The 24,668-nt window shown below is 42.6% G+C and overlaps 2 protein-coding genes across 5 annotated transcripts in view; one reads left to right on the top strand and one right to left on the bottom strand.

The window, feature by feature from the left end:
• The window catches only part of EIF2AK4 (eukaryotic translation initiation factor 2 alpha kinase 4), a 36,858-nt gene extending 32,956 nt beyond the window's left edge, over nt 1-3,902 (bottom strand). Inside the window, exons 1-3 of the mRNA XM_062578094.1 lie at nt 3,721-3,902; nt 1,678-1,793; nt 400-502 (exon numbers count right to left, since the gene is read on the bottom strand). Coding sequence (XP_062434078.1) covers nt 400-502; nt 1,678-1,793; nt 3,721-3,873 — 372 coding nt within the window. The 5' untranslated portion in view covers nt 3,874-3,902. The remainder of the gene's footprint in view (nt 1-399; nt 503-1,677; nt 1,794-3,720) is intronic.
• Nucleotides 3,903-7,618: 3,716 nt separating this feature from the next.
• GPR176 (G protein-coupled receptor 176) overlaps nt 7,619-24,668 on the top strand; it is a 47,056-nt gene continuing 30,006 nt past the window's right edge. The window contains exons 1-2 of one of the 4 annotated variants that reach the window (XM_062576490.1): nt 7,619-7,933; nt 8,368-8,774. In XM_062576490.1, coding sequence (XP_062432474.1) covers nt 8,552-8,774 — 223 coding nt within the window. In that variant the 5' untranslated portion in view covers nt 7,619-7,933; nt 8,368-8,551. Of the gene's footprint in view, nt 7,947-8,363; nt 8,775-24,668 lie in introns of all 4 variants that reach the window. The other 3 variants (XM_062576488.1, XM_062576489.1, XM_062576491.1) reach the window with 3 other exon arrangements.

The following is a 24,668-nucleotide window of genomic DNA, read 5'->3' as shown; positions in this document are numbered from 1 at the left end:
GAACCAGGTAGTACTGAAAAACTGTCTATGCAATCACTGTTTCCTTAAACAGTCTATAGCCACTTAAAATACTCGAATTGAATGAAAGGGGAAGAAAGCTCCCAATTTTATAGAGTTAGCATGACCTCTCATAATGTGAAATAACTCTTAGAATAAGAATCTAGCTATCCCTAAACAAGGATACAATTTGCAGTATTTATATAGGCACTGTATTTTTAGAGTATGCATATTCTGAACTTTCATTAATTAGAAACATTCTTAACAAAGAAGGCAATTCTCTTCTTCCTAAGCAACAATACAGTCCAATTTTCCAATTTGGATGTATTTGATCATATTATACCACACACATTTTTTAGAACTATTTAGGATCCGACCTCTGGGAAGTGAAAAACCTCTTACCTCTCCACAGCGCTGTCTTGCCAATTCTGCTAGTCTGGATTTTAATTCATTTATTTTCTCATTTGACAAGCCTTTTGAATTTTTTAATTGTATTTCAGGGACACTGAGGGAAGTCAAAACAAAACAAAACAAAACAAGCAACAGAACAGAAAAAATGTCTCATTAAAAAAGCTGATTTTAAAAAACAATTGTGTAAGACACAAAAGGTTGGTAAAAGATTTAATGGGTGAGAGAAGAAGGGAATTTACAGTGACTTGGCAAAGAGTCAATGTTCAAATAAGTACTACATAAATATTACATTTAAAATAATACCAGAAATAGTATTTTATAATCACTAACATTAAATTTTCTGGCTGGAGACTGCTTGTTAGCTACACTAAACAAAAGGACTACCAAGGAAACCCTGCAGGAAAGCAGAGTTCCTGCAAGGAAACCTCTTATAACTCAGCTCTCAACTAGTAATCTATGTAACAGCCCTTCTAAAATATTATAAAATTTAAACATCTAAATGTTATAATTATTTATTTATTAACACTGCATAGATAACACAAACTTAAAGAAACATGCTGCAATAAGTAACAACAAAGTAAGAAAACATTTATAGGAACAAGTAAAATATCTACAACTGCGTTATCACTTGGTAAGGAATAACACTTCCCTTTTACACTATTCATGGCATTGCAAATCAATGGGCTAGCGGGATTATGCTGTGGACGCAACTAGCGACAGAAGGACTGAATTAATCATTCCAGTCTGTGCTCCCAGAGTAATGTTTGAATTTTACAGCCCAAAACAAGGAAGGTTCTGATCACCTGCAAGCCTTTTCACATTCTGGATGGGAAATGACCACCAGTCTTCCAAAAGGCTAATTCAGCAGAAAACAGGAACAGCAGACACAACAAGGCCAACAGATTGTTTTAAAAATGAAAATTCAGTCCCCAATTCAGCAGAATAGGTCAGGAGTTGAAAAAGTTCAAAAAGGGCATTAGGTTGCTAACAGGTATACCTATGCTGATGTATCCTCAAGCTAAATATCGAGCCCTCAAGTCTTCTGCTGACAGATGCATCTCTATTACTCTCCATCGCTCACGGGACCACATCCAATTCAGGTGCACACTTTTACAGTTACCTACTTTAAAATACTACAGGCTTAGTACTGACATGCAGAAGCAAGAATAACAGCAGTGAATAAAACTACATGTTTTTTAGCTTACACTTTACTTTGGAAAACAAAGAAAAATATTCAGAAAAAAAGATTGTATTTTAATGTTCACTCACGTATCAGGGTAAGTATGTGGACATTTGACCCACAAATCAACTTTGGCATATACTTCATTATCACCAGTTAATCCCTGAGGACGCAGAACCAAATTAATTTCAGGAGGCTGTTCTACCTAAAATGGAAATCACAGATTTTGATTTAATAGTATGTCTTAATAAAGCAGGAATTACCGCACACAACCTACATTATGTCAGAATTCAGGCTAGACCATCCGTTCAAACCAGAAAAATATATATATTGATGGTACTGAAGTTGCTCAGTGATAAAGTGAACTGATTCATTGATTATCTCAGTTTATCCTGCATATTTTTAGAACTTCTTCAGGTAAGTAAGTATAGTTACAGTTATTAGAAAGATAAATCAGACTAAGCAAAAAGGAGATTTTGTAGTAAGACCCTCCAATTCCGCTTAGCAGTAAAAAGAAAAAAATAGATGTGAATGTGACAGGTTATTTATGGAATATCACAAATTAAAACATTAATTATATAAATAAAGCCATTTTTTTTTGTTTTAGATCTCTAACAAGTATCAGTACTTTCTTTGACATGGAAACAGGCCTACCATCACATCTACTATATACACCTTGTGTGGCCAAATAGATGGATAGTACTCTGCGTGCCATGTGTGTGTGGCACAAAACAGTATTTTGTGAAGTACTGTCTTTCTCTACTGATCAAATTAACCGCTCAACATAAAGTAAAATGTGCACAGAGAACATACCAAACATTTTTTTTTAATAGGAAGTTTAATCTTCTGAAAAGAAACAGAGACAAAAGACACCTTAATAACATGGCAAACACGGGGAAATAAGGTCACATGGAATTACAAAAAATGGCAACAGGTTGAAGATGGTCAGGATCCCCTCTATTTTTCCTTTGCAATTCAGATAGGAAAAAGAAGCTAAGTCAAAACGATGCTGAGTATGAATTTAACAGTCTGAGGTCAGCAACACTTCTGATAACCCAGAGAGCTGCTAACAGCCTTAGCATCACAATTCCATCAAAAAATATAAACACACAGAGGTTCTGGAAGAATTTTAATTTCAGGTTTATGGCAGAAAGACAATAGCATCTGTGATATTTTTTAGAAATTAAAGACAAAAGAAGGTAAAAAACAGAGATGACAGTAACTGTGAACTGAAGAAATTGAGTGACCAGGACCCCAAGGTACAAGAAGGCAGTGCCACTTGGAAAAAAAAACTCAGAAAAACATTGTGCGCATGAAAGAGAAATAGAGAAGAGCAATGAGTAGTAGACCCAGGCATTAATCAGCTGTGATAAAAGAAAAAAAATGCAAAAATTAAAAGTAATAATTAAGTTCTCATGGAAACAGCCACAGATTGAGTAAACCTTGGCATGGAAGAAATATGCAAAAACCTCAGCAACACTCAGACCGATGAGATGAATTATTTAAGCAGGTATGCAATTAATCGGTCAAGGAACGAATTAAGAGGAAGTTTTAAAAAAATATACCTGACAATTAATTAAAAGGCAAGTCATAGGCACAGCATTAACGACAGAAAGCTGCGCGGGCCTGGCAGGTTAATCTCGCAGGAAGCCCGTCAGGCAGCCGCCGCCACAGAGGAGGGGAGCAGCGGGCAAACCCCCCGAGACGGGACGCGTCGGGCACGGAACCGAAGGCCCCGCTGCCAGCGGGGAGCGCGAGGGATGTTCCGCCGCTCCCGCCGCTCCGAGGGAAGCCGAGAGGGAAACACCCCGCCGCCGCCGAGACCTGCTCTGCCTCCCGCTGCCCTGCTCGCCGCCGAGAGCGCGGAGCGGAGCGAAGCAAGAAAAGCAGCAACGCGCCCCAGCAAGCCGCCTTCAGCAGCGCCGCAGCCACGCGAGCGCTCCGCAGGAAACGCGTCTCTGCGCGCGAGGGGGCGGCGCAGACCGGACCCGCCGCCGCCAACCGGCCCGGCCCGGCCCGGCCTCGCCTCAGGGGAGGCGGCGGCGGCGGCGGCGAGGCGCCCCCCTCCCCCCACCCTCCCGTCGGCGGAGCAGAGCGCGGCCAGGGCCCGGCACCGCCGCGGCGGCCGCTACCTTCCAGGCCTGGTTCTGCCGCAGGTCCTGGAAGTCCTGCCCGTAGATGGACTCCAGCACCTGGAGCTCGTTCTCCTGCCGCAGCTGGTAGCTCTCCGGCGGCTCCGCGGCTGCCTCCGCCGGCAGCCGCTGCGCCCCGCTCCTGCGGGCCATGTCAGCGCGGCGGGCGGGCGGCGGCCATCGCGGGCGGCCCCGCGGCGCTGCCTCCGTGCGGGCGGCGGCGCCGGCCCAGCGGCGCCCGCTCCGCCCCCGCGGCGGCGGCGGAGGAGGAGCCGCGCGGCCGGGCCCCCGCCGGCGCTCCGCGGCTCCCTGCCGGCGGCGGCGGCGGCAGCAATCCTCAGGGAACCAGTGGTAAACGGCAAGGCAGATGTGCTGTTCTTCATTGCCTTCGTGTGGGAGCTACTGAACTGAAGGACTGACAGAAGCTGATGCAGCCTTTCTGAGTTTTGTGATCTTAACGAAAATCCCCCAAACAAATACTTATCCTGCGAAGTTTGCAATCCCCAGGCAAGGAAAATTAATAGCGTAGTAGTCCATAGCTTGTTACTCTGCAGCCATACACCATGCTCATTGGTTTCATATTTTAGGAAATCTAGGAGAAAAATTATGCAGTCCACCGAAACTGAATGGACTGAATCTCCGAGCTTTGCTTTTGCCCTGCACCAAGTGATTTTTATATCAGGATTCCCATGAGCTGTAGTGTCTTTTCCCAAAGATCAAATACCATCATCTTAACTGGAAAGAAGTAAAATACACTTTTAGAGCCATTGTTACGTTATTTCAAATTACTATCGCAGCATAATGGACTCAATTTTTCCTATTTTTAACTGCATAAAGAACCTTTTGTTGTTTCCCTTATTTTTCTTTTAAAAGGTTTATCTTAATGGACTTTTGACAAGCATCACTTCACTCCCTGACCTCTGAGTACCTCTGAGTACACTTTTTGATTATAAACAGATGGCTTACAGACAGAAACTACAGAATAGTTTCCATAGTCCTCAATTCATCCTTCTGATATTGTAAATTTCTTACAAGTTTATCTTTCCATTTAATGTAAACTATGTTCTTATGATCTCAGCTGAGATTATAACTTATTTATAACTAGTAGCTGCATAGTGTCATGAGTATGTATCAAACCCAAATCTTAATCATAACCAAATTACTGTTCTGATACTGCTCACTGTTTGGTTTCTTGCCATGTCTGGAACCTGCCTTTCGCAGCAGCATTTTTCTGTGATCTTTTTTGTGTGAACTGCATGAAAAAAACGGCACAGTATTTATCCAACAAATATAGAGATCTCTTTTTATAGTCAAATCTGACCTAGACCACTGTATTGGTTCAATAGAAAGTTTCTTGCACCTTCTTAGAAGAGCTGCTGTATTTGAACTACTGGTGCAGCTGAATGTTCTCATCCATCAGTTTGCATGAATAGTCTTTCTATGTTAAAGAAACAAAAGAAACAAAGTTTCTAGATGCTGGACTCATTTTCTCCTCCACAAAAAGATACAGTAAGGCTGGCCAATTTGGAGATATGATAGGGCAATAATTAAGAAACTTTAGAAAAACTTTCTTTAACAGAAACTTGGGGGTTACATTTCATGAACCTTTTTCTCCATTGCAGAGTATTTTTTAATATGGTTGATGTCTTTCAATTCACTTCTGGAAGATACAGCATTAACGTTTGAGTACCATATGTATATTACTGAACATAATTCTAAAAAGTAAAACCCCTACACTGAAAATAAATAACAACTCTTAGACAAAGAATATTGTGGAATAAGTCACTTTACTGTTAGGCCCAATTGTTTGTGGCATCATTTTATTACATTTGATTTGAAAACAATGATGCCACTGTGGATGCCACTGTGTAAATAAAAAATACACTAGATAATGCCTTCATCACTTTGAGATCCAGTAGTAATATCTATTTATCTGGTCTTTTTCATGGTGGATAAATATTGTACATTGGGTTTGCTTAGTAAAACCCACCTGTGTATTTCAGATTGCATTTGTAAGATGGGAAATTAAGCATACTGCCTAGGTACAATTAATTAAAACTAGCAAGCACTTTCCAGCATTGTCATATACATCTCTTTTATGTTTTTCTCAATGTTATCAATCTGTAGCCTTAGATCTTCTACTACATGTGAAGGTGAATACACATTTCTTTCTCGACAAAGATACTCTAAGAGTTACAAAGGTATATTTTATCTCTCTGATTCTTTTATCTTCTATACAGGAGAAGCAAACTTTGCCGCTGGATAGTGTCTATCTCCAAAGAGACAAAACACAGATAATTGCTGTAGTCCTGCTTTAGATTCAGTGAAAACTTCATTGAAATAAGTCTAATAAGTCTATACATTAGCAAGGCAGTTATCTGCAAAAGAAGTTACCACCAGTGGATGTTCATCATATCTCCCTTACAGACATTAACATACATCATGTAAGAGAGGTTTACTTTTTGCTCAGATTACATTCTTTTCACATACAAGAAACTGAGGAAGGAACTCAAAGAACTATGATTAGAACAAAGCACACCTGAAACTGCTAATGAGTCACAGATCTGCCTATGAATGCAAAGATGGAACTAAAACTGGGACTGGCTGGACAAGGAGAATGGGTTGACAGTACGGGTGAGAGCTAAGAGTAGGAAGGAGAGTGAGACTGGGGCCAAGCTAAGAGTAGGGAAGAGAGACAGATTACTAGAGAAGAGATTATAGTGAAGAGTTCGGAGACTTGGTTGAACCCCCAGGGCCTGAGATGGGACTGGTCAGGAAATGTCTTTGGAATCATGGCAGAGCATTCATCTCATTTCTGTTTGGTGCACAGAGGATGACAACTCACTCTTCTTGCAAGGGCAGCAGGAGACAGGGCTTAGGTCACACAGAGAAGTTTTATTAGTTTAGGGTCTCTGGAAAAGCAGTGTTACAAGAGGACTAAATGAAATTGGACTTTATGCCTTGCTGTGAGGGGGTAAATATCCAGAGCTAGCTATTCTTCCAGAGACCGAGTTCCAAATTCACTGATGAATTGCTGATGAATCTTTTTGTTTAAAGCTTTGTTCTTGATAATGTCAGTTTTGTTCTTCCTGTCGATCAGAACTGTTGCAAGAAACTGAAATGGCAGCGGGCTTGCTGGTGCCTATGGAGCCTGCTCTAAGACACCCCACCTGGTCCTGCTGCACCAGGAAAATCAAGTGTCCTGTGTGGCTGTGCTAGTCAACGTACCACCACCAAAAACCCAAGAAACAAACAAACAACAAAAAGCTGACCAGAAACTGAGTAACTCTCTGCCTCGTTACCTTAACCTATTTAAACTATTTAGTGGAAAAACTAACAGGAATGTTGAAAGGTATATATTAAAAACATTGTAAATTTTTCTTCATGCTATTTAGTTTACTTGAGGCATCATCATTCTAAAACATTAGCACTTAAGCCAAATATGCTTTAAGCTGACTGCCCATCATATGGATTCAAACTTCTTGCACGGTTAAAACCTTGTGTGCCCATATGGTGCTTTCCCAGCAAATTAAACATTAAAAAAATTAGTAACATATGATGTGTTTGTGTCTAAAACGTCTTTGGATACATTATCAGAGTTATGGGACCTGTTTTAAAGTATCAGTTTAGAAATTCTTACTCTTAAACAACGTTTCTGCTGCCAGCAGCAGGCGAGAACAACGCACCAACCCGCGCCCCAGCTCTGCTCCGACGCTTCAGCTCCGCACCAAAATGGCCGCCCAGCGCGCGGCGGCCACGTGATGGCGTCCCTCCCCGAGCGGGCGGTGAGAGCCGGCCCCGCCCCGCGCCCTGGCCCCGCGCCCTGGCCCCGCCCCACGCCCTGGCCCCGCCCCCTGGCCTCGCCCCGCCCCGCCGGCTCGGGGCCGCCGCCGCCGCCGCCGCCTCAAGCCGCGGGAGCCGGCGCGGCGCGGTGCGGGCGGGGCGGCTGCGTCAGTTGGTGTCCGACGCGCGCTATGACAGGATCTGAGGGGAGCCGAGCGGGGGCCGGGGGACACCCGCAGGAGGCCGCCTCGGACGGCGCGGAGGGTTTTTTTGTTTGTTTGCTTCGGTGAAGACTGGAGTGAGCGCGCCCTGGCTTGGCACTGAAACCGAGTTCATGTTTCGCGAGGAGCGAGCGGCCCGTGCGCTGTGGCAGCCGTTGAACGATCGGCGACCTCCTCTGCGTGCTCTGCGAGGGGCTGCTTATCCCCAGGTGTCACCGCGAGGTTAATTCATTTTTCACGATAGGAAAAGTGGACAGGCTGAGCAAGGAGTGCTCTGGGAGATTTGTCACTGGGAAAGAGGTGTTTTTCCACTCTGGAGGCTGTGAGAAAAGCTAATGCAAAGGCTGAGAATTTGGGGTGTGGGGGGGACAGACCTTGCAGTTCATTAAGTTTTCCTGAGCTATTTTAGCATATGGTGAGGTGTTTGTGAAGGTGTTTGTGTGTGGTGTGTGTGAGACCATCTGGTGGGGTGAGGAGGACCAGCTGCCTGGCGGGCTGCATCTTTGCTCATTCATGTTTATTGCAGTAAAACATGCTGAGGAAATGCTGTGGCACTGAGCAGTGAGAAACATGGGACAACTAATAGCAAGGAAGAGCCTTATTTTTTTCTTTTCTGTTCTGGGTATAATGATTTACAAGGCAGACACTTGAGAAGCCAAGCCTGCTCTGCAGGACACGCAGCGGCGAAGAAGATGCTGCCGACCGCGGCAGACTGGGCGTCGTTCGTCGAGGCATTCCCCTGCTTGTGTGCTCCCTTCCTGGTGAGGCGCCGGGTCTGTCCCCTGTGATCGGTAGGCAGCGAGGAGGAGGAGGAAGGAAGCCTCGCCATGGGGCACAACAGAAGCTGGATCTCAAGAAACCAGAGTGAGCATGCCCTCTACCAAGCTGTCACCAGAGCTGTGGAGATCAGGAACGTGTCTGCGGCGCAAATCGCGTGGAGCAAGAGGAACGCCAGCGGTTTCGGTGAAAACGGGGAGTACAGTGAAGAACAAACCTACAGGCACTTCACGACCGCTGTGCAAGTCGTCATCTTCATCGGCTCTTTGCTGGGTCAGTGAGTATTGCTGGAATTTTTTGTTGACGTGTTGAGGTTCATGGTCGTGACTGCAGACCTGAGGGATGATCAGCGTGGGCAGAATTTGCTGCCACACTGACTCCTCTTCCTGCATTTTAGGTTTTAGGTCCTTAGGTATATGATTTCAATTACCTTGTGCTTTTCTGATATGCAGAAGTTAAATACTTTAAAAAATCACCCATCCGTAACAGAGGAAAATCAGTACATTACGTGTATGCATTTCTTAGTAAACTTTTCTATCAGGGTATAAATGGATAAAAAATTAATGCATTGATTGTACCCTTATGTTTAAGTGTAGTGGGATCTACACTGATCGTCCTAGAAAAGGATGTGGAGTGTTTTAAAGAAATTGTACTGAATGTATGTTTCACACCACAAAAATTCTGTGTTAGTGTTCTGCAGATTTCAAATGAATCTTTTGGAAGTACTTTATGCTGTAAACATATATAACCACGTGCTATCTTACCTACTTACTGGCCTTGAGCTAAGAATTGCAGACCTTAGATAGGTGGTAGTATGTTACTAATACATTGCTGTGTAACTTTACAAATCTTCATACATTTGCTCTCTAAGCACCAATAGTAAAGAGTTCTGCTAGAAATGCATTTGTATTTCTTACTAAAAAAGAAAAAGCCTTTGGGTGAGACTAGTTTGCACTATTTGGGGGATCAGTCAGTTGGATTTCAGTAAAATGCCACCCATAACAAATTGGAAAAGCTAACTACTGGAAAAGACGAGGCTTTTCTCACAAGGCCTCACTGAGAATATCCTCATCTCTCAGTTCAGAAAGGCTTTGCAAATGGTCATTATTTCTTATTATCAAGGGTATATTTTGTGGGGTTTTTTTGGTCTTGGATAATGCTAAAATCTATTTCAGTGGTCACAATAATTGATGATAATACTGATTTCTGCTTCTTGCTTTTTAATATCACTTATTTATAAAATGATGGTAAAGATGGTCTTGAAAAGGATTGAGATCCTGGCTCAGTGATAGACTTACTGAGTATTACTGTAAATCACTGAGACTTTCATCCTCAGTTCTCCCTGTCTGTCACGGGGGTATAGACTTCATAGTTGCTGCTTTTTCTATTTAGAGCATTGGTAGTATGTGAAAAGGACTTACTGTATGTTGGAGAGTGCCTGGAACAAACTGACAGCCAACAGTGAGGTTTAAGAGCTTGATTTCAGCATTGCTGACAATGTCCTAAAAATTGCAAAATTGAATGAGAAAAGTCAGCATTTTAGTGTCTTTTGGATTTTGAGCCTCAAGAGTGTGTGTTTGGGTTGTATTTCCAGGCTTAGTTTTGTGAGCATGGATCTTTAAAACTTATCAGAAGAATAAAACTGAGATTCTTATGAGATAAGACCCTCAGCAGCTAGGAATTGAAGGAAAAAAAGCCCCAAATTTTGCAAGATTTGCTCCACGTCATGATTTGGCATTCTTGTAATCTGTTTTCAAGAGGGAGACTCAGTGTGAACAGATGTGGGCCCATTATAAGGGGCTCATCTGCAGATCAGATGGGAGGGGAGCTGGCAAAGCTTCCCGACCACTAGCTTCCCTAGGCCTGTCGTAGAGCAAAACAGGCAAGGGAATCATGTTTTCTTCAATATGAAAATGCAGTCATATGACAGCAAGTGCAGTGGCCTTTGTGAATTTGCAGTGATGGAAACTAACTCTTTTTTTTTTCTTTTCTTTGTTTTTTTTGTAACTGCTTGCTTTTTCTTTCTGCTGTCCTGAAACACTATTTTAAGAATATTTATGATACATGTTCTAACAACTAAAAATGTGAAAGTCCTTACAGGTATTTCTTCCCATAACCTCCCTAGGTACTGTTATTCCCTCTTTGCTGGAGGGAAACAAAGCTACAAAGAAACCGAAGCCTCGATTTCTGGAAGGAGTTTGAATTTAGGTGCCTGCATGCTCACCCCTCATGCATTGCCATAAGTACTGCTTGCGTGTGTGCCAAGCACTGTCCCTGCACTGGCAGCGGAGAGCAATTTGATGTTTACCTCATGTTTCTGCATGCACAAGCACCATAAAATTTTCCTCTTCACCTACTACCTGTTGTGCTCCTTCTAGTGTGGGCGGGCATCCAGCTCTCCCCTGCCCCAGGAGAGTGCCTCAGTGGAGCTGCAGAAGCAGCTTGGTCCGATGAGTCCCTCTTTGCAGAAGGGAAGCCCTTCAGGAGGAGTTAAGACATCCTTCCCCCAGAAGCATGAGGTGGTGAGGCGCTCTCCTCAGCGGTAGCATACGTGGGTTTGAATCCTCGCAGGTTTAGGAGAACATGCAATTTATGCATCCCACAATCTCAGTGAATGCCCAAGCCGCTCTGATACTGATGAAATAGCACTACCTTTTTAAAAGGATGAAATGATTTCTCCTTCGAGCTTGGAGGAGGATAAATGTGAATGCCTCATTTTAGATAATGAATACTGATCTAGCATAACCAGCGATATACAGCTCAGAGAGGTCCAGGTTCTTGAAGAAGGAAGAATCATAGTCTGAGTTATAAATTTAATTTGAAAACTTGCTCTACAGAAAAACTTCATAGCGACTGCCTGTCTTGAGAGAGATGTACGCTACGTTTTTCTCTCCAATTTCAGACCTGTGGGGAGACTTGTAACTGTAGACAGTGTTCTTGCATTAGTTTTTCCTGTGTTTTGAAATGACAATGTTACAGTGAGTGTTTTGTGATACCTCTTTAGAAAAATAAAGAGTTGGAGTTAAAAACAGTTCCTCTGATAACTGTTCTTCTTTATGTTTACTTTACAATACATGGAAAACACATCCTCAGGCGATTTGTTTGTTTATTTTAGATAATGATGACAATAATACTAGACTCTAGAATTTTTCTTTATTTTTAAAGAGGATTGTGTAACTGTCACAAACTTGCCAAAGCTGAAATCTGGATGTGATCTCAGTAGGCAGAGATACAACCAAGCAGAGATACCAAGAAGAGTAATCTGCTGATTTGCAGATCCTTTTTTTCCTATTTTTTTCTCCTAATTTATAGTTTTAGTTGTTAAAAAATTCTGATTTCATACAGAATCAGATTATTCTATGTTTTGAATGGACAAAACATATATATTGGTTTAAAAGTCCATTATAATTTAGGGCAGTTAAAGATGAGAGTTTTTCACATAAGTTGTAAGAATTACTGAGTTAATGAAGTGACGACACTATGCTAAGATTTTTACAGTTTTAAACAGCTATTTATGAGACTTTGAGTCTGTGCAGACTTGCCAGTGTTCCTTTTCCACTGCTTTTGTGGAAGTTCTTGATGAGCAGATTATCTGTGATTTTAATGTTCAAGGCCTGAGGAATAAGATGGGGGAAATCTGCTGAATCTGTGCTTTGCACCCAACAAATATTATCCATTATACCCTCCTTTGGCTGTAGCTTACCATGAGATTTCAGTATAAGACAGGAAGGCTGGTAAGTTGAGGGAACTGGTGAGTTTATAGTTCTCCTGGTGAGCATCTTAGTTTGGCTCTATGGAGGATTTACAGCATATTGAAAACTTACAAGCCGTTTCAATCTGGGGTGCTTATCAGGACATATAAATTGGGAAATTCACCTGGGAAACTTTAAATGCTTTGCAAACATCGATGAACTTATTGAGTGGAGAAGGTGAGGTACAGAGTAGGTAAGAAGCTAGAAGGCCTTGTTAATGCCATGTTCCTGTGCAGCTCCATGGCTGGCAATGACAGTTCTCATAGTAAAGGCATTTCTAGCCTTTAAGCCATCGACTCTGAGGAGAGGTGAGTAAAATGCCAGTTAACACTTACTGACAGTATTTCTTGTTCCATGATTTGAACTGTATTTGCATCTGTGAGCACAGAACACTTTATAGAAAAAAACACTGTTAATGGACACCTCTGCTGAACATCAGCCTCTAGTTACCACTTTGCTCTCCTGACCCACACATGTTTTTGATCCTCCTTGAAATCAACAGTGTGTATACTTCAGGAGTACTTGAATGAAAAGTACATGTGTAAAAAAGATATGATGCTGGTGTGGGGCCAAGTGAGTTGAACTGAACAGTCTGCTTACCGCTTAATTGTACATTATGATTGAATCTATTGCCTCTGAGAAAAAGTTATTATAGGAAAATAGGTGTTAAAATAATTATGCTTCTATTCTATTCTATTCAACTTGCTAATATGAGTGACTTTTTCTTGGACGACTTAATTGCATCTATTTAGCTTAGCAAAATGAAAGCTAATGTGGTGAATTTCTGCTTTTTTTTTCTTTGTAATTACCTTAAGTATGAGGGAAAGTAACATGCATTCATGAAAAAGACTTACTGATTTCACTAGCCATCAAAATGATGCAGCAGGGAAGAGTATGACGTGAGAAGCAATGCATACTGTCAATATTTATTCCCATCAGTTTACTTCATCCTGTGGAGTAAAATGAGCCAAGAGATTCAAACTTTGCATGTCATAACTTGCATTGAAAGAATGTAGTTGAAATCAATAGTAGAACAAGAATGGTAGAGATCTGCTTCAAAACAGAACTGTACTGGATTAGTAGACTAAACCTGACTTATATAAGATAATTTCTTATTGCCTACGAGGAAGTGTTTTGCTTTTTCTAAGCTGCGTTGCTACAGTATATCTATCACACCAAATGGACAGAGTCAAAGGGAGAGGTGACTAATTCAGGTTACACGTGGAAGTGAATGATGATTTGAACTCAAGGTAATAGTGGCTAGGGTCCTTAGATGGCAATTTCAAACGGCGGCTATTGAAAGGAAGCTGTTGTTCATGTGAAGCTGATAGAACAGTGAAAAGAAGGGGGAAAAACAAATTTAGGCTTAGAAGTAGTACTATAAAATTGTTAGAGGTTTGAGGATGGAGACTATATTCCTGTCTTTCACACTGTTAATTAGCTTAGTCCAGGTAAGAAATGGAATGAGCAGTTGTTTAATTGCAAAAGTACTCATTTTAAAGCCTTAAATAACACTGTTTAGGTAAAAAATGGAGTTCTAATTTCTCAAAATTATTCAAGCTAATACCTGTTAAGAACAAGTAGTAGTCCATACGTTCGCTGGGTACATATGGGGCTTATGGTTACAGGGTGAGCTGAGACACCAGGAGCTTCCAAGGACAGACCAGCTCTTGTTGCCGAGAGATCCACAGGCCAGGAAAAAGAGACTCTGCTGGCTGCTTCCTGTGCTGACTACTAGACTGGTAGCTACATCCAGGTGTATTTGTGGGGTCAAGAGTGCTGCTGTTGTATCTGCATTGCCTCTACAGGTAAAGAGGACCCTAAGGAAGCATGCTGGGCAGCAGTTCTGTTGTACTGCCCTAGGAAAGTGGTTTTTTGTGTTCTATCCTCCCACCCAGACCCCTGTGTAAACTAAGTGTTCTCAATTTTTCTCTTGTTTTCTCATCTGGAAGACCATATAGGTGTGCTCTAGCATCTTAAGAGAGATGGAGCTCACACAATGACCTTTTTCCTCTTTTTCGTTTTAGGGGAATTATCTCAGGCTACTTTGGCTTTTAATATACAGAGTGTCGTGTAAGGATTATCAGCAGTGTGATAAGATTGCAACTGGCACTGAGATATGTTTCAGTGATGCAGTGCAGAGCAGTTTGCAAAGGGGGGTCACAAATGGTGTTATTCATGGCGCATTTGCAGACAGAAAAATAGAGGCTTCAGAACTTTCAGTCAAGTCAAATGGGCAGAACAAAACTTACAGGTTGCTTTTCATTAAACTTAAGAATTTATATTTGTAACTTTAAATTTAGAGAATTTTTTTTCTATACAGATCATCGCCCTCATTGAGCATGAAAAGAGAATAACAAAAAGCTCTAGTATATTCTGTCCATTTGGCTGATATTCAAAAATGAATTGATAGTTTATGAAAAGAAATTATTTGTACATGCTAACTGTGGAAAAAATATTAGATACTAAATTTAGGTGAATAGGATGGAGTTACTACTTTTACCACTGTGGTTGTCACTATTTTGAAAAAGGATAAATGTAACCAACAACTGTTAAATAGGTGGCAAGAAGTTAACTGATGAATGGCAAATTGAAGATGCCCCTTTTCCATTTTCTTTCTTTTTTTAAGGTTTGGAATGATGTAGGGCTCCTTTTCAAAGACAGTGAATTTTTAATAGCTTTCCTTTTACCAAAGAGAATTTTTGACATCAGATTCACAGGTGAATCTGGCATAGTGCAATATTGCTTTATAAAGGCTAATTATCTTTTCCCATTAGAGGTAATCTATAGGGACTAATTAGTGCTTTAACACAGTCACCATATCTTTGACAGCAGGAAGAGGGAGTATTTGTTCTGGGCTATGACTGGGCAGAGGCCACTGGAAGTGAGTGAGGCTGGATCCAGTGGAGGTCAAGTGGTGGGAGGACATCTGGGATCCCAAGAAGAGGATCTCCAAAGAGCACTTGTAGCCAGTGTGCGCAGTGATCTTAGACTGAAAGGGAGACAAAATGGGTGGGCAAAATGGAATAGCCGATAATATCTTGCATTATTCTGAGGAGAAGGGAAAGGATAATTGGGAATAATAGTTGTGAAGCAGGTCAGGATATGAGCTCTCCCTCTTAAACTGATTTTCCATCAGTTTGCTTATTTACATACATTATTTATATATCATTAGGACTGCACAGTTACATGAGTGAGTTTATATGGTTTGTGCTTGTACAAACATGGGTACAGTTGAATGCTCAGGTCCTGTTAGCTTTATGTGAGATTATATCAAGTTATCATGGCATGTTCTGTCAATTTTTCTCATGTTTCCCACATCTGAGAGTCTTCATGTGGTCTTGAGGTTATTTGAATCTGTTCAGTTTTCATGTAGATTAAAAACTCCATAGATTTCTTAAAAAAAATCTATTTTCAGACCTTTAAAAAACAAACTTTAGTTCATTAATGAAAGCTATAATGAGAAAGTCACATCCCGAGTGCCAGTGTCCCCCTTCCAAGCCTGAGTATGCATCTTCCTTTTTATGCATGTTTTACTTAATGTATCCCAATTCCAAATCCAGGAAACTTCCCAGACCTTGTAGATCAGTGCCTTGATCGGGGTGTGGAGAATGAGGCTTTTATTTACTTGCTCTTTTATCTTCACTCCTCTGTCTTGTACGGAAAGAAATGCAGCTTTCACTAGGGAGGCTGAGGAGGCTCAGTTTGAATTATAATTTAGGTGTTATGGCACTTTCTTGGAAGCTGTGGGTTTGATTCATCCCCTCTTGGGCAGGAGATTCCTACTGTGTGCTCTAAGTGCTCTGGGATGGTATCCAAGGAAGGGCTCCCTTCAAGGAGAACAAGGAGCTCTGTTGAACGCTTTGAAACAGATGCCAGATATCCAAGGGAAAAGTGAACCCTTGCTGCCTGCACCGTGTGCCGAACACAAGGCAGGGCTTCAAGCTCAGCTCTTCTCCTGAGCAAATCCTACTGGCTGTGTGGCTGCAGCCTCTCCCGGTCTGTGAAGCCAAGTTTCATCTCCCCATCTTGCCATTGTGCAAAGCAGATGTAAAACGTAATTGTTAATCTATTAAAGACGTAAATCTTTTTTGGATATAATCTGAAATTAACTGGTAATCCAGGTAAAATGCTTGTAAAGGCAGGTGTGAACTAGTATAAGGAATAAACGTTTGCATCTTGGAATAGCTACCTTTGAAGTGTGCCATGGCTGTTTCTATAAAGAGTGAAGCAGGGACTGTTGCAGGAAAAAAACACCTCAAGTACATGGTTAAAGGCTAGACTGAATGAATTTTCAAGGAAAGGGAGGCACATTTGCAATAGCTCCAGCAAAAAAATTGTATCCTTGCTCCAAAAGTGGGTGGAACCTCTGGAGAAAATGTGCCCGAAAGGTTCTAACATGGAAAAGATAATGTTTTATTTCTACTGGTCTCACTCATAGAAAAAGCTGGGACTGTTTTGGCTGAAACCTCCTAAACCAGGCACCTTGCATAGATTAACTTCATTGCTGATCAACCTGAATAGTTAGTTTGACAAAGTAGTAAGTGACTGAAAAGCAAGTCTGATGAGAAGCATCAGGCAAGTGTAATAATGAGTGATAATACTTGCATGTAATAATAATCATGTAGTAATAATATCCCTGTGCATTTTTCTGTGAGCTGTTCCAAAACCCTGCAGCAGTAATTTGGGTTAATGTTACCTCTTGGATAAAGTCTGCATGGATAGGTATTACGCTTTTGCTTTTTGTGTATTTTTCAAAGGATCTACTAAACAATTCTGTACTGATGAAAAATTCAATTTGGGGAGCGAGCTGAAAAAGAGGGGTTCTGCGAGCCTTCGCGGTTTCCAGTTGCCATGGAAATCTTCCTTATTGTTTCAGCAAAGATGCCTTCTCTGGGGGCTGGCTGAGGGGCTGCCTAAATAGCAGTGTTACATTTTAAAAAAGAGGAACTGGGAAAAGTAACTATTTACAATCTGAAAATCATTTATACCTATAATGTGAGTAAGTGCCTGATACTATGGTGATACTATATGCTAGAGTGTTCCTAAGATATATGTTGGAGAGGTGGTCAATGGATATCCCATCCTTGCTCTTGAGGAATAAAGATGACTGCTTCCCATTCCATATATGCATATGAGTAAGCTCCTTTCTTCTTTTCAGTATTCCTTTTTTTTTCTGTCTGTGCTTTAAATACCTGTGTGTTTGTGTACCCGGTGGAAATGAGAATCAGATACTAGAATTCTGATTAGGTTTTGTAATGTAACGTAAGGTTTTGTAACTTCTGTTCCAATGGTGGTAAATCAAATAAAACTTTGCAATCACTGTGCAGAATGGATGTTCACCTATATGGAACACAGTCTTGCAGGCTTTACTGCTTTTATTTTCTTGCTAGAATATATACAAATTCTTGCTCTGTTATGCCGTTTGTTTACATTTCCTTATGTTTATCCAGCAGACACTTTGTGAAAGCTAAAATCCTTAAAGGCTTTTGAATGTTTGTTTATGATTTATGGTATGAATCAGTTGTAAAGCTGGCTTAATTAGCAACTCTATAAATGAATTGTTGGGTGTTGCAGAAGGTAGTTTGCGCTTGCTGTCAGGATACTTGACCCTCCAGGAAGTTGAGACAAAAATACTATACCCCTGAAATGTAACCCTGGAACATTTTTGTTAAGGTCAGCTGGGTATTAGCAGCTGGACTGAAAGACCTATGGATTCAACATTCCTCAGAATCTTTGTTCTCTGACAATTATTTTTCTCAAGCTTTGTATTTTGTATTTTTAGAGCTTTTTTTGGTCTGTTAAGTATCGTGCTATTGTGTGTGTGAGTGTGTTTTGCTCAATCAACTTTTCTGTGCTCTACCTTGTTGCCATAACATGTAAGGTAGCTGCTTAACATCTGTAATACATAGATACATAATGTCCGATCAGAAAATCATTGCTTCTTATTCATTTTTGTTTCCAGTTTAACTGGTTGCTATTCAGAGTGAAACTGTTTGATACCAGTCATTTTACTGTCTACGATCCCCTTGTGATTACTTCAATGCCAGCTATGAACCAGAGCTGTTTAAGCAACTAGATGTCATGTTTTGCTTTTCACTGTGAGTGATGTTAGCTGAAGTGCCAGTGAGTGTATATCTCACTGCCTTGTCACTGAGTATTCTGACCTTAAATGTAAGTTTAGGTAAATCAAGATTTTGTACTGGATATTATAGGCAGTAAATCAGTATTTCTGCCATTTACTTTTGCAGAATTTCTTACTTTTGGAAGACATAAAAATACACGAACACAACATTTGATTTTAGTTGTTGTGTCCTCAGTGGATTAGCAGGTAAAAAGGGCTGCTTTTCAATAAACAATATAGTTAGCTTTGATTTCTACAGTATCATGGTTGTAGCACACCACCCGAAGAAGTTATACTCAGGATTTTCTTTCCTGGAATTGTCAAGGTATCCCTGGCTGTCTACTGAATATACTGATAAGAATATATGTACATGTATGCATACATACATACACATATGTATGCATTGGCATATATATAATATATATATTGTATTTATTGGCATGTAGATTGCATACTGGTATACATAATACATTTTGGAGTCGAATGAGACAGGACATATCGGGATTGTTATAATTTTGTTTCACAAACTCCTTGATTTCCAAAGCTGAATGCTTGTGTTTTTCTGCATTTACATGCAGTTGGTAAGTAGATTTTGATTCTTTCAAAGCAGGTCAGTTATTGCATTATGGAATCTGTTTATATCAATGAATAAACCCTCGCTAGCTTGAAAGGCCCCGGCAGCCATTTATATCATCTGTTTGGTAAGGGAGGGACATGCACATTTTCTGGTATTGTTCTGATCTTTATGCTGGAGGAATGTGAGTGGCTGGCAGCACTTGGGAAGGTTTAAGTGGTGATGGTTCTCATTTGTTAGCTTGTTAACAAGCAGGCACCATGAACATTTAAATGAATTCTTACTCTCTTCTGTTCAGCCTTCCTTCATCATCAATTTTTTGTTTGTAGATCACCATAAATAATATGCTATTGGAAAAGGTAAGTTTTCCATTTATCAGAAACTGTCTTCAAGATGTAGGAAATTGTGTAAGTTTCTACTACTCAGAAAAGTCGCTGTTAAGTTTTTAGGAACTGACAAATCCAGTAGCTCTGTGACGCTGCTGCAGCTCCACCTCCCCAGGTACAGCCACTAGTGAAGCTGAGCATGTGCTTCTGAGAAACAACCCCCCCCCCTCAAACAGCACCAGTGGTCACCTCCTCTTCCCTCCCTGGCTGATCAGGATGAAAGCCCATTAGTCGAAAATATATATACAAATGTATGTAATTTGGATCTCTCCAAAAACTGGCTTAGACAACCAGTCTATCCAGCAGCTGGCCCCTGGATCCTGCAGTTGCCTCATGCATGGACACACTCACATACATGTGTCCACAAGTGGGTCTCTCTGGTAGCTGGTCCAGAATTATGACCTTACCAGTAGCTGACCCCTAGACTCCAAGGTCTCTCCATTGCTGACTTGGACCTCCTGGTCCTTCCACTAGCCAACTCAGACCTGCTGGTCTCTGCCATATCTGTTCCAGATTTCTGGCCACTTCAAACCTCCTGTCTTACTTGCTGCTTATCTAAGTCTGGCTTGATGTTCGCTAGCGATTGCACACTGACATATGCAGCTACGCAGTGTGCACACACTCTGATCTCTCCAGTTGCTGGCAGCCCAGATGCATAGGCCCCTATGACCTGGGATCTCACTCCTGTTGTTGGCACATATGCCACCATGCACTCACAAGCACACAGAATAGAGTCCTCTCAGCCAAGAAAATAGTTAGAAATGGAGTTTAATGAGTAGACAGGACAGACTGTGCTGATGAGGTGTAGGGCATGGCCAGATAAGCCCTCTTGAACCATGTCTTTCCCTACCTTTGGTCCTTCCGCTAAACATCCCATAATAAATCTTGTACAATCTCCAAATGCTCTTGCTCTGCATCCCAGGATGTGCCCTGTACCTCTGGGCAGTGACCCCCTTGGTCTGTAAAAAGCCTCCCCCCTGGTGATGGGGGTCACTGTGGGGCTGGGGGCTCCCCTGCGGCAACCCTGGCAGCTCTGTCTCCCTGAGTAGATCATTGGGGCATCCCCAGTTGCCGTTTGCTCCTTGCTGCTTTGTGTTTGTGGAGACAAGCCTGTTACTGCATTACCTGGCATGAACTATAGACAGACCTTCTTTTTGATGGTTTGGGTCTGATGAAACTGTAAGTAGATCATATAGTAGTTTGTGTGTGTACCACTGGGAATATCCATCTGAACTGTTTTGCAGATAAAAGCAAAACTATATTGTATACTCATACTTTAAAGAAAAACTCCGAATTTATCAAAATACTGTATTTCCTTTTTTTGAGTGGGGGAGGGTGTTAATTGCTGTACTACTTTTGATTATTTTCCCCCCATTCATCACAAAATCTGTAGATGACTGTGTGTTTTTGGGATGTGCAATGTAGGTGATAATTGAGGTAATGGTTGAACTGGAAGTCCAAAGAATATGAGCTTCTCTGAGCTATGAGTACGAGCTCCAAAGTATGAGCTCTCATCCAAAGAGTATGAGCTTCTCTGAGCTATGAGCTCTCAGTTGAGAGCTTATGGGTAAAGATCAAAGGGCAGGCCAACATGGGGGACACTGCTGTGGGTGTCTACTACAGGCCACCCGACCAGGAAGAGAAAGTTGGTGAGGCCTTCTATAGACAGCTGGAGGTAGCCTCACGATCACAGGCCCTGGTTCTCATGGGGGACTTCAGCCACCCTGACATCTGCTGGAAGGACTACACAGCAAGGCACAAACAGTCCAGGAGGCTCCTGCAAGGCATTGATGATAACTTCTTGTCACAGATGGTGGAGGAGCCTACGAGGAAGGGTGTCCTGCTAGATCTTGTCCTTACTAACAGAGAGGGACTGGTTAGAGATGTGAAGGTTGGGGGCAGCCTGGCCTGCAGTGACCACGAGATGGTGGAGTTCAGGATCTGGCACGAAAGAAGTAAGGCAATATGCAGGATTGCAACCCTGGAGTTCAGGAGAGCAGACTTCGGGCTCTTCAGAGACCGAATTGGTGGTGTCTCATGCATCAAGGCCCTAGAAGGAAGTGGAGTCCAGGAGAGCTGGCTAGTATTCAAACACCACTTCCTCCAAGCTCAAGAGCGGTGCATCCCTATGAGTAAGAAGTGCAGCAAAAGGGGCAGGAGACCTGCACAGGTGAGCAAGGAGCTCTTGGCCAAATTCAGACAGAAGAAGAAAATACACAGAGTGTGGAAGAGGGGACAGGCTACTTGGGAGAATTACAGGAATGCAGCCAGAGTAGGTAGAGATGCTGCGAGGAAGGCTAAGGCCCAGCTGGAATTGAGTCTGGCAAGGGATGTCAAGGACAACAGGAAGGGCTTCTTCAAATACATCAGCAGCAAGAGGAGGACTCGGGAAAATGCGGGCCCGCTACTGAATGGGGCAGGGGCCCTGGTGACAAGGGATACAGAGAAGGCAGAATTATTGAATGCCTTGTTTGCTTCAGTCTTCACTGCTAAGGGCAGTCCTCAGGAATCCCATAGCCTGGACATGAGGGAGAAAGTCTGGAGAAGGGAAGACTTTCCTTTGGTTGAGGAGGAAAGGATTAGAGACCTTCTGGGCAGCCTAGACATCCACAAATCCATGGGCCTGGATGGGGTGCACCCACGGGTAGTGAGGGAGCTGGTGGATGTTGTTGCCAGGCCGCTCTCCATCATCTTTGAAAGGTCCTGGAGAACCAGAGAGGTGCCTGAGGACTGGAAGAAAGCCAGTGTCACTCCAGTCTTCAAAAAGGGCAAGAAGCAGGTCCCAGGCAACTATAGGCCCATCAGCCTCACCTCCGTCCCTGGAAAGGTGATGGAACAGCTCATCCTGGATGTCATCTCCAGACATATGGAGGAAAAGAAGGTGATCAGGAGTAGCCAGCATGGATTCACCAAGGGGAAATCCTGCTTAACCAACCTGATAGCCTTCTACGATGGAACGACTGGCTGGGTAGGTGAGGGGAGAGCAGTGGATGTTGTGTACCTTGACTTCAGCAAGGCTTTTGACTCTGTCTCCCATAACATCCTCCTAGATAAGCTCAGGAAGTGTGGTTTAGACAACTGGACAGTGAGGTGTATTGAGAACTGTCTGAAAGGCAGAGCTCAGAGGGTTGTCATCGGTACGTGGAGTCCAGTTGGAGGCCTGTGGCTAGTGGCATCCCCCAGGGCTCAGTACTGGGTCCCATCCTGTTCAACTTCTTCATCAATGACCTGGATGAGGGGATGGAGTGCCTCCTCAGCAAGTTTGCTGATGATACCAAGCTGGGAGGAGTGGCTGATCCACCTGAGGGCTGTGCTGCCATCCAGAGAAACCTGGACAGGCTGGAGAGTCGGGCGGAGAGGAACCTCCTGAGGTTCAACAAGGGCAAGTGCGGGGTACTGCACCTAGGCACCAGGACAAGCTGGGGGCTGACCTGCTGGAGAGCAGCTCTGCAGAGAAGGACCTGGGAGTGCTGGTGGGCAACAAGTTGACCATGAGCCACTAATGTGCCTGTGTGGCCAAGAAAGCCAATGGTCTCCTGGGGTGCATTGGGAAGAGTGTTGTCAGCAGGTCGAGGGAGGTGATCCTGCCCCTCTACTCAGCCCTGGGGAGGCCTCATCTCGAGTCCTGTGTCCAGTTCTGGGCTCCCCAGGACAAGAGAGACACAGAGCTACTGGAGAGAGTCCAGCGTAGGGCTACAAAGATGATCAGAGGGCTGGAGCACCTGCCCTATGAGGAACGGCTGCGAGAGCTGGGCCTCTTCAGCCTGGGGAAGAGAAGACTGAGGGGGGATCTTATCAATGTGTACAAGTACCTGAAGGGAGGGTGTCAAGGGGACATGGACAAACTCTTTTCAGTTGTCCCGTGTGACAGGACAAGAAGCAATGGGCAGAAATTGAAGCACAGGAAGTTCTGCCTGACCGCAAGGGGGAATTTCTTCCCTGTGAGAGTGTCAGAGCCCTGGACCAGGTTGCCCGGAGAGGTTGTGGAGTCTCCTTCTCTGGAGATCTTCAAGGCCCGCCTGGATGCAACCTGCAACCCTGTCTACCATGCTCTAGGTGACCCTGCTGAGCGGGGGAGGTTGGACTAGATGATCTCCAGAGGTCCCTTCCAACCTTACTGATTCTATGATTCTATGTTTCCTGTGCTTGGTGTCTCAGGAAAAGAGTTCTCAAAATGTTCTGAGAGGTGCTGACAGAAATACCTGTGAAATAATTATTGTATTGTACCTTTTTCCATTTTGCAGCTGATTGAATGCTGTCCTTGTAGCAAGTACAGTTACTTGTGTTCCTAAGAGTACTGTTACGTGTAAGCTTTTTTTATTTTTAGCATCTTTAAATTAGATTTAGCAGCCGGAAGCAAGGATGAAAACTGGAGCCTTGCAGTGAGCCAGCTTCCATAGAAACACTGCAATAAGGAGAATATGGAATACTTCCAGCTGGAGTGGAAGACTGGCTTGAGAAGAAATCATGTAATCTGTCACAGCAAGACAGCAGGTCAGCCAGACAATGCAAATGGCAACTCTGGCAGTAACAAAAGCAAGAGCAAAGCAGAAATGGTGATGGCAGGGAATGACTGAATTGTGTTATCCTCTGCTCGTGGTCATTTTGCTGTCACTGGGGATTGGTGGGAGACTTCTGGGGACTGCTGTCATTTGAAATGCTTTATTGCTTATGATATTAATCATTGCAATTCACATTATTTTCTGTCATTAATACTTTGGTTTACTTCCTGACAAATGTTGTCCTTCCTTCTATTCTACCAATTCGTGGCAGGTGGGGAAAGATGTAATTTTAGGCGGACAGAAACTCTTTTTTTAGTCTGTTTTTTTATCACCTTCGACTCACTCTCTTGTGTGTCAAAGCAATTCCAAGCAAGAACTCAGCAATTTCTTCCAGAAGACTGACAAAATATGAGAAGATGTGTCACCTCTTGTATCTCTCCTTATGTATTTGAGAAGATGTGTCACCTCTTGTATCTCTCTTTATGTATTTTTTCTCACTTGACTTCCTGTACAAACTCTAGCAGGCCTTATTTTTGTTGCGTATCTGTATTGCTTGTGGCATGACTGGATTATTTCTCTGATACTGTAGCACAAACAACAAACTGCTATTGCATGAATTAAGTGGAAAAAAATAGAAAGTAGTAAAGTAGGGTGATTTTTTTTTTTTTTAAGATTTTAGTATCTGTATTTTTAAGAAATATCTGGAACAAGAGAGGGTGGTCTGATTTACCTTAGCTATTTATTGTATTAGGCTTTTTTTTTTCTCTTCTGGCCTTTTCAGAGGAGCATTAGCTACATCCCGTTTTGGACTATGACAGTCTAAATCGCA

This window comes from Rhea pennata, chromosome 5 (assembly GCF_028389875.1).
Source record: "Rhea pennata isolate bPtePen1 chromosome 5, bPtePen1.pri, whole genome shotgun sequence".
Lineage (NCBI taxonomy): Eukaryota > Metazoa > Chordata > Aves > Rheiformes > Rheidae > Rhea > Rhea pennata.
The sequence above is the reverse complement of the archived record's forward strand: the minus strand, read 5'-3'. Positions and strand labels throughout refer to the sequence as shown.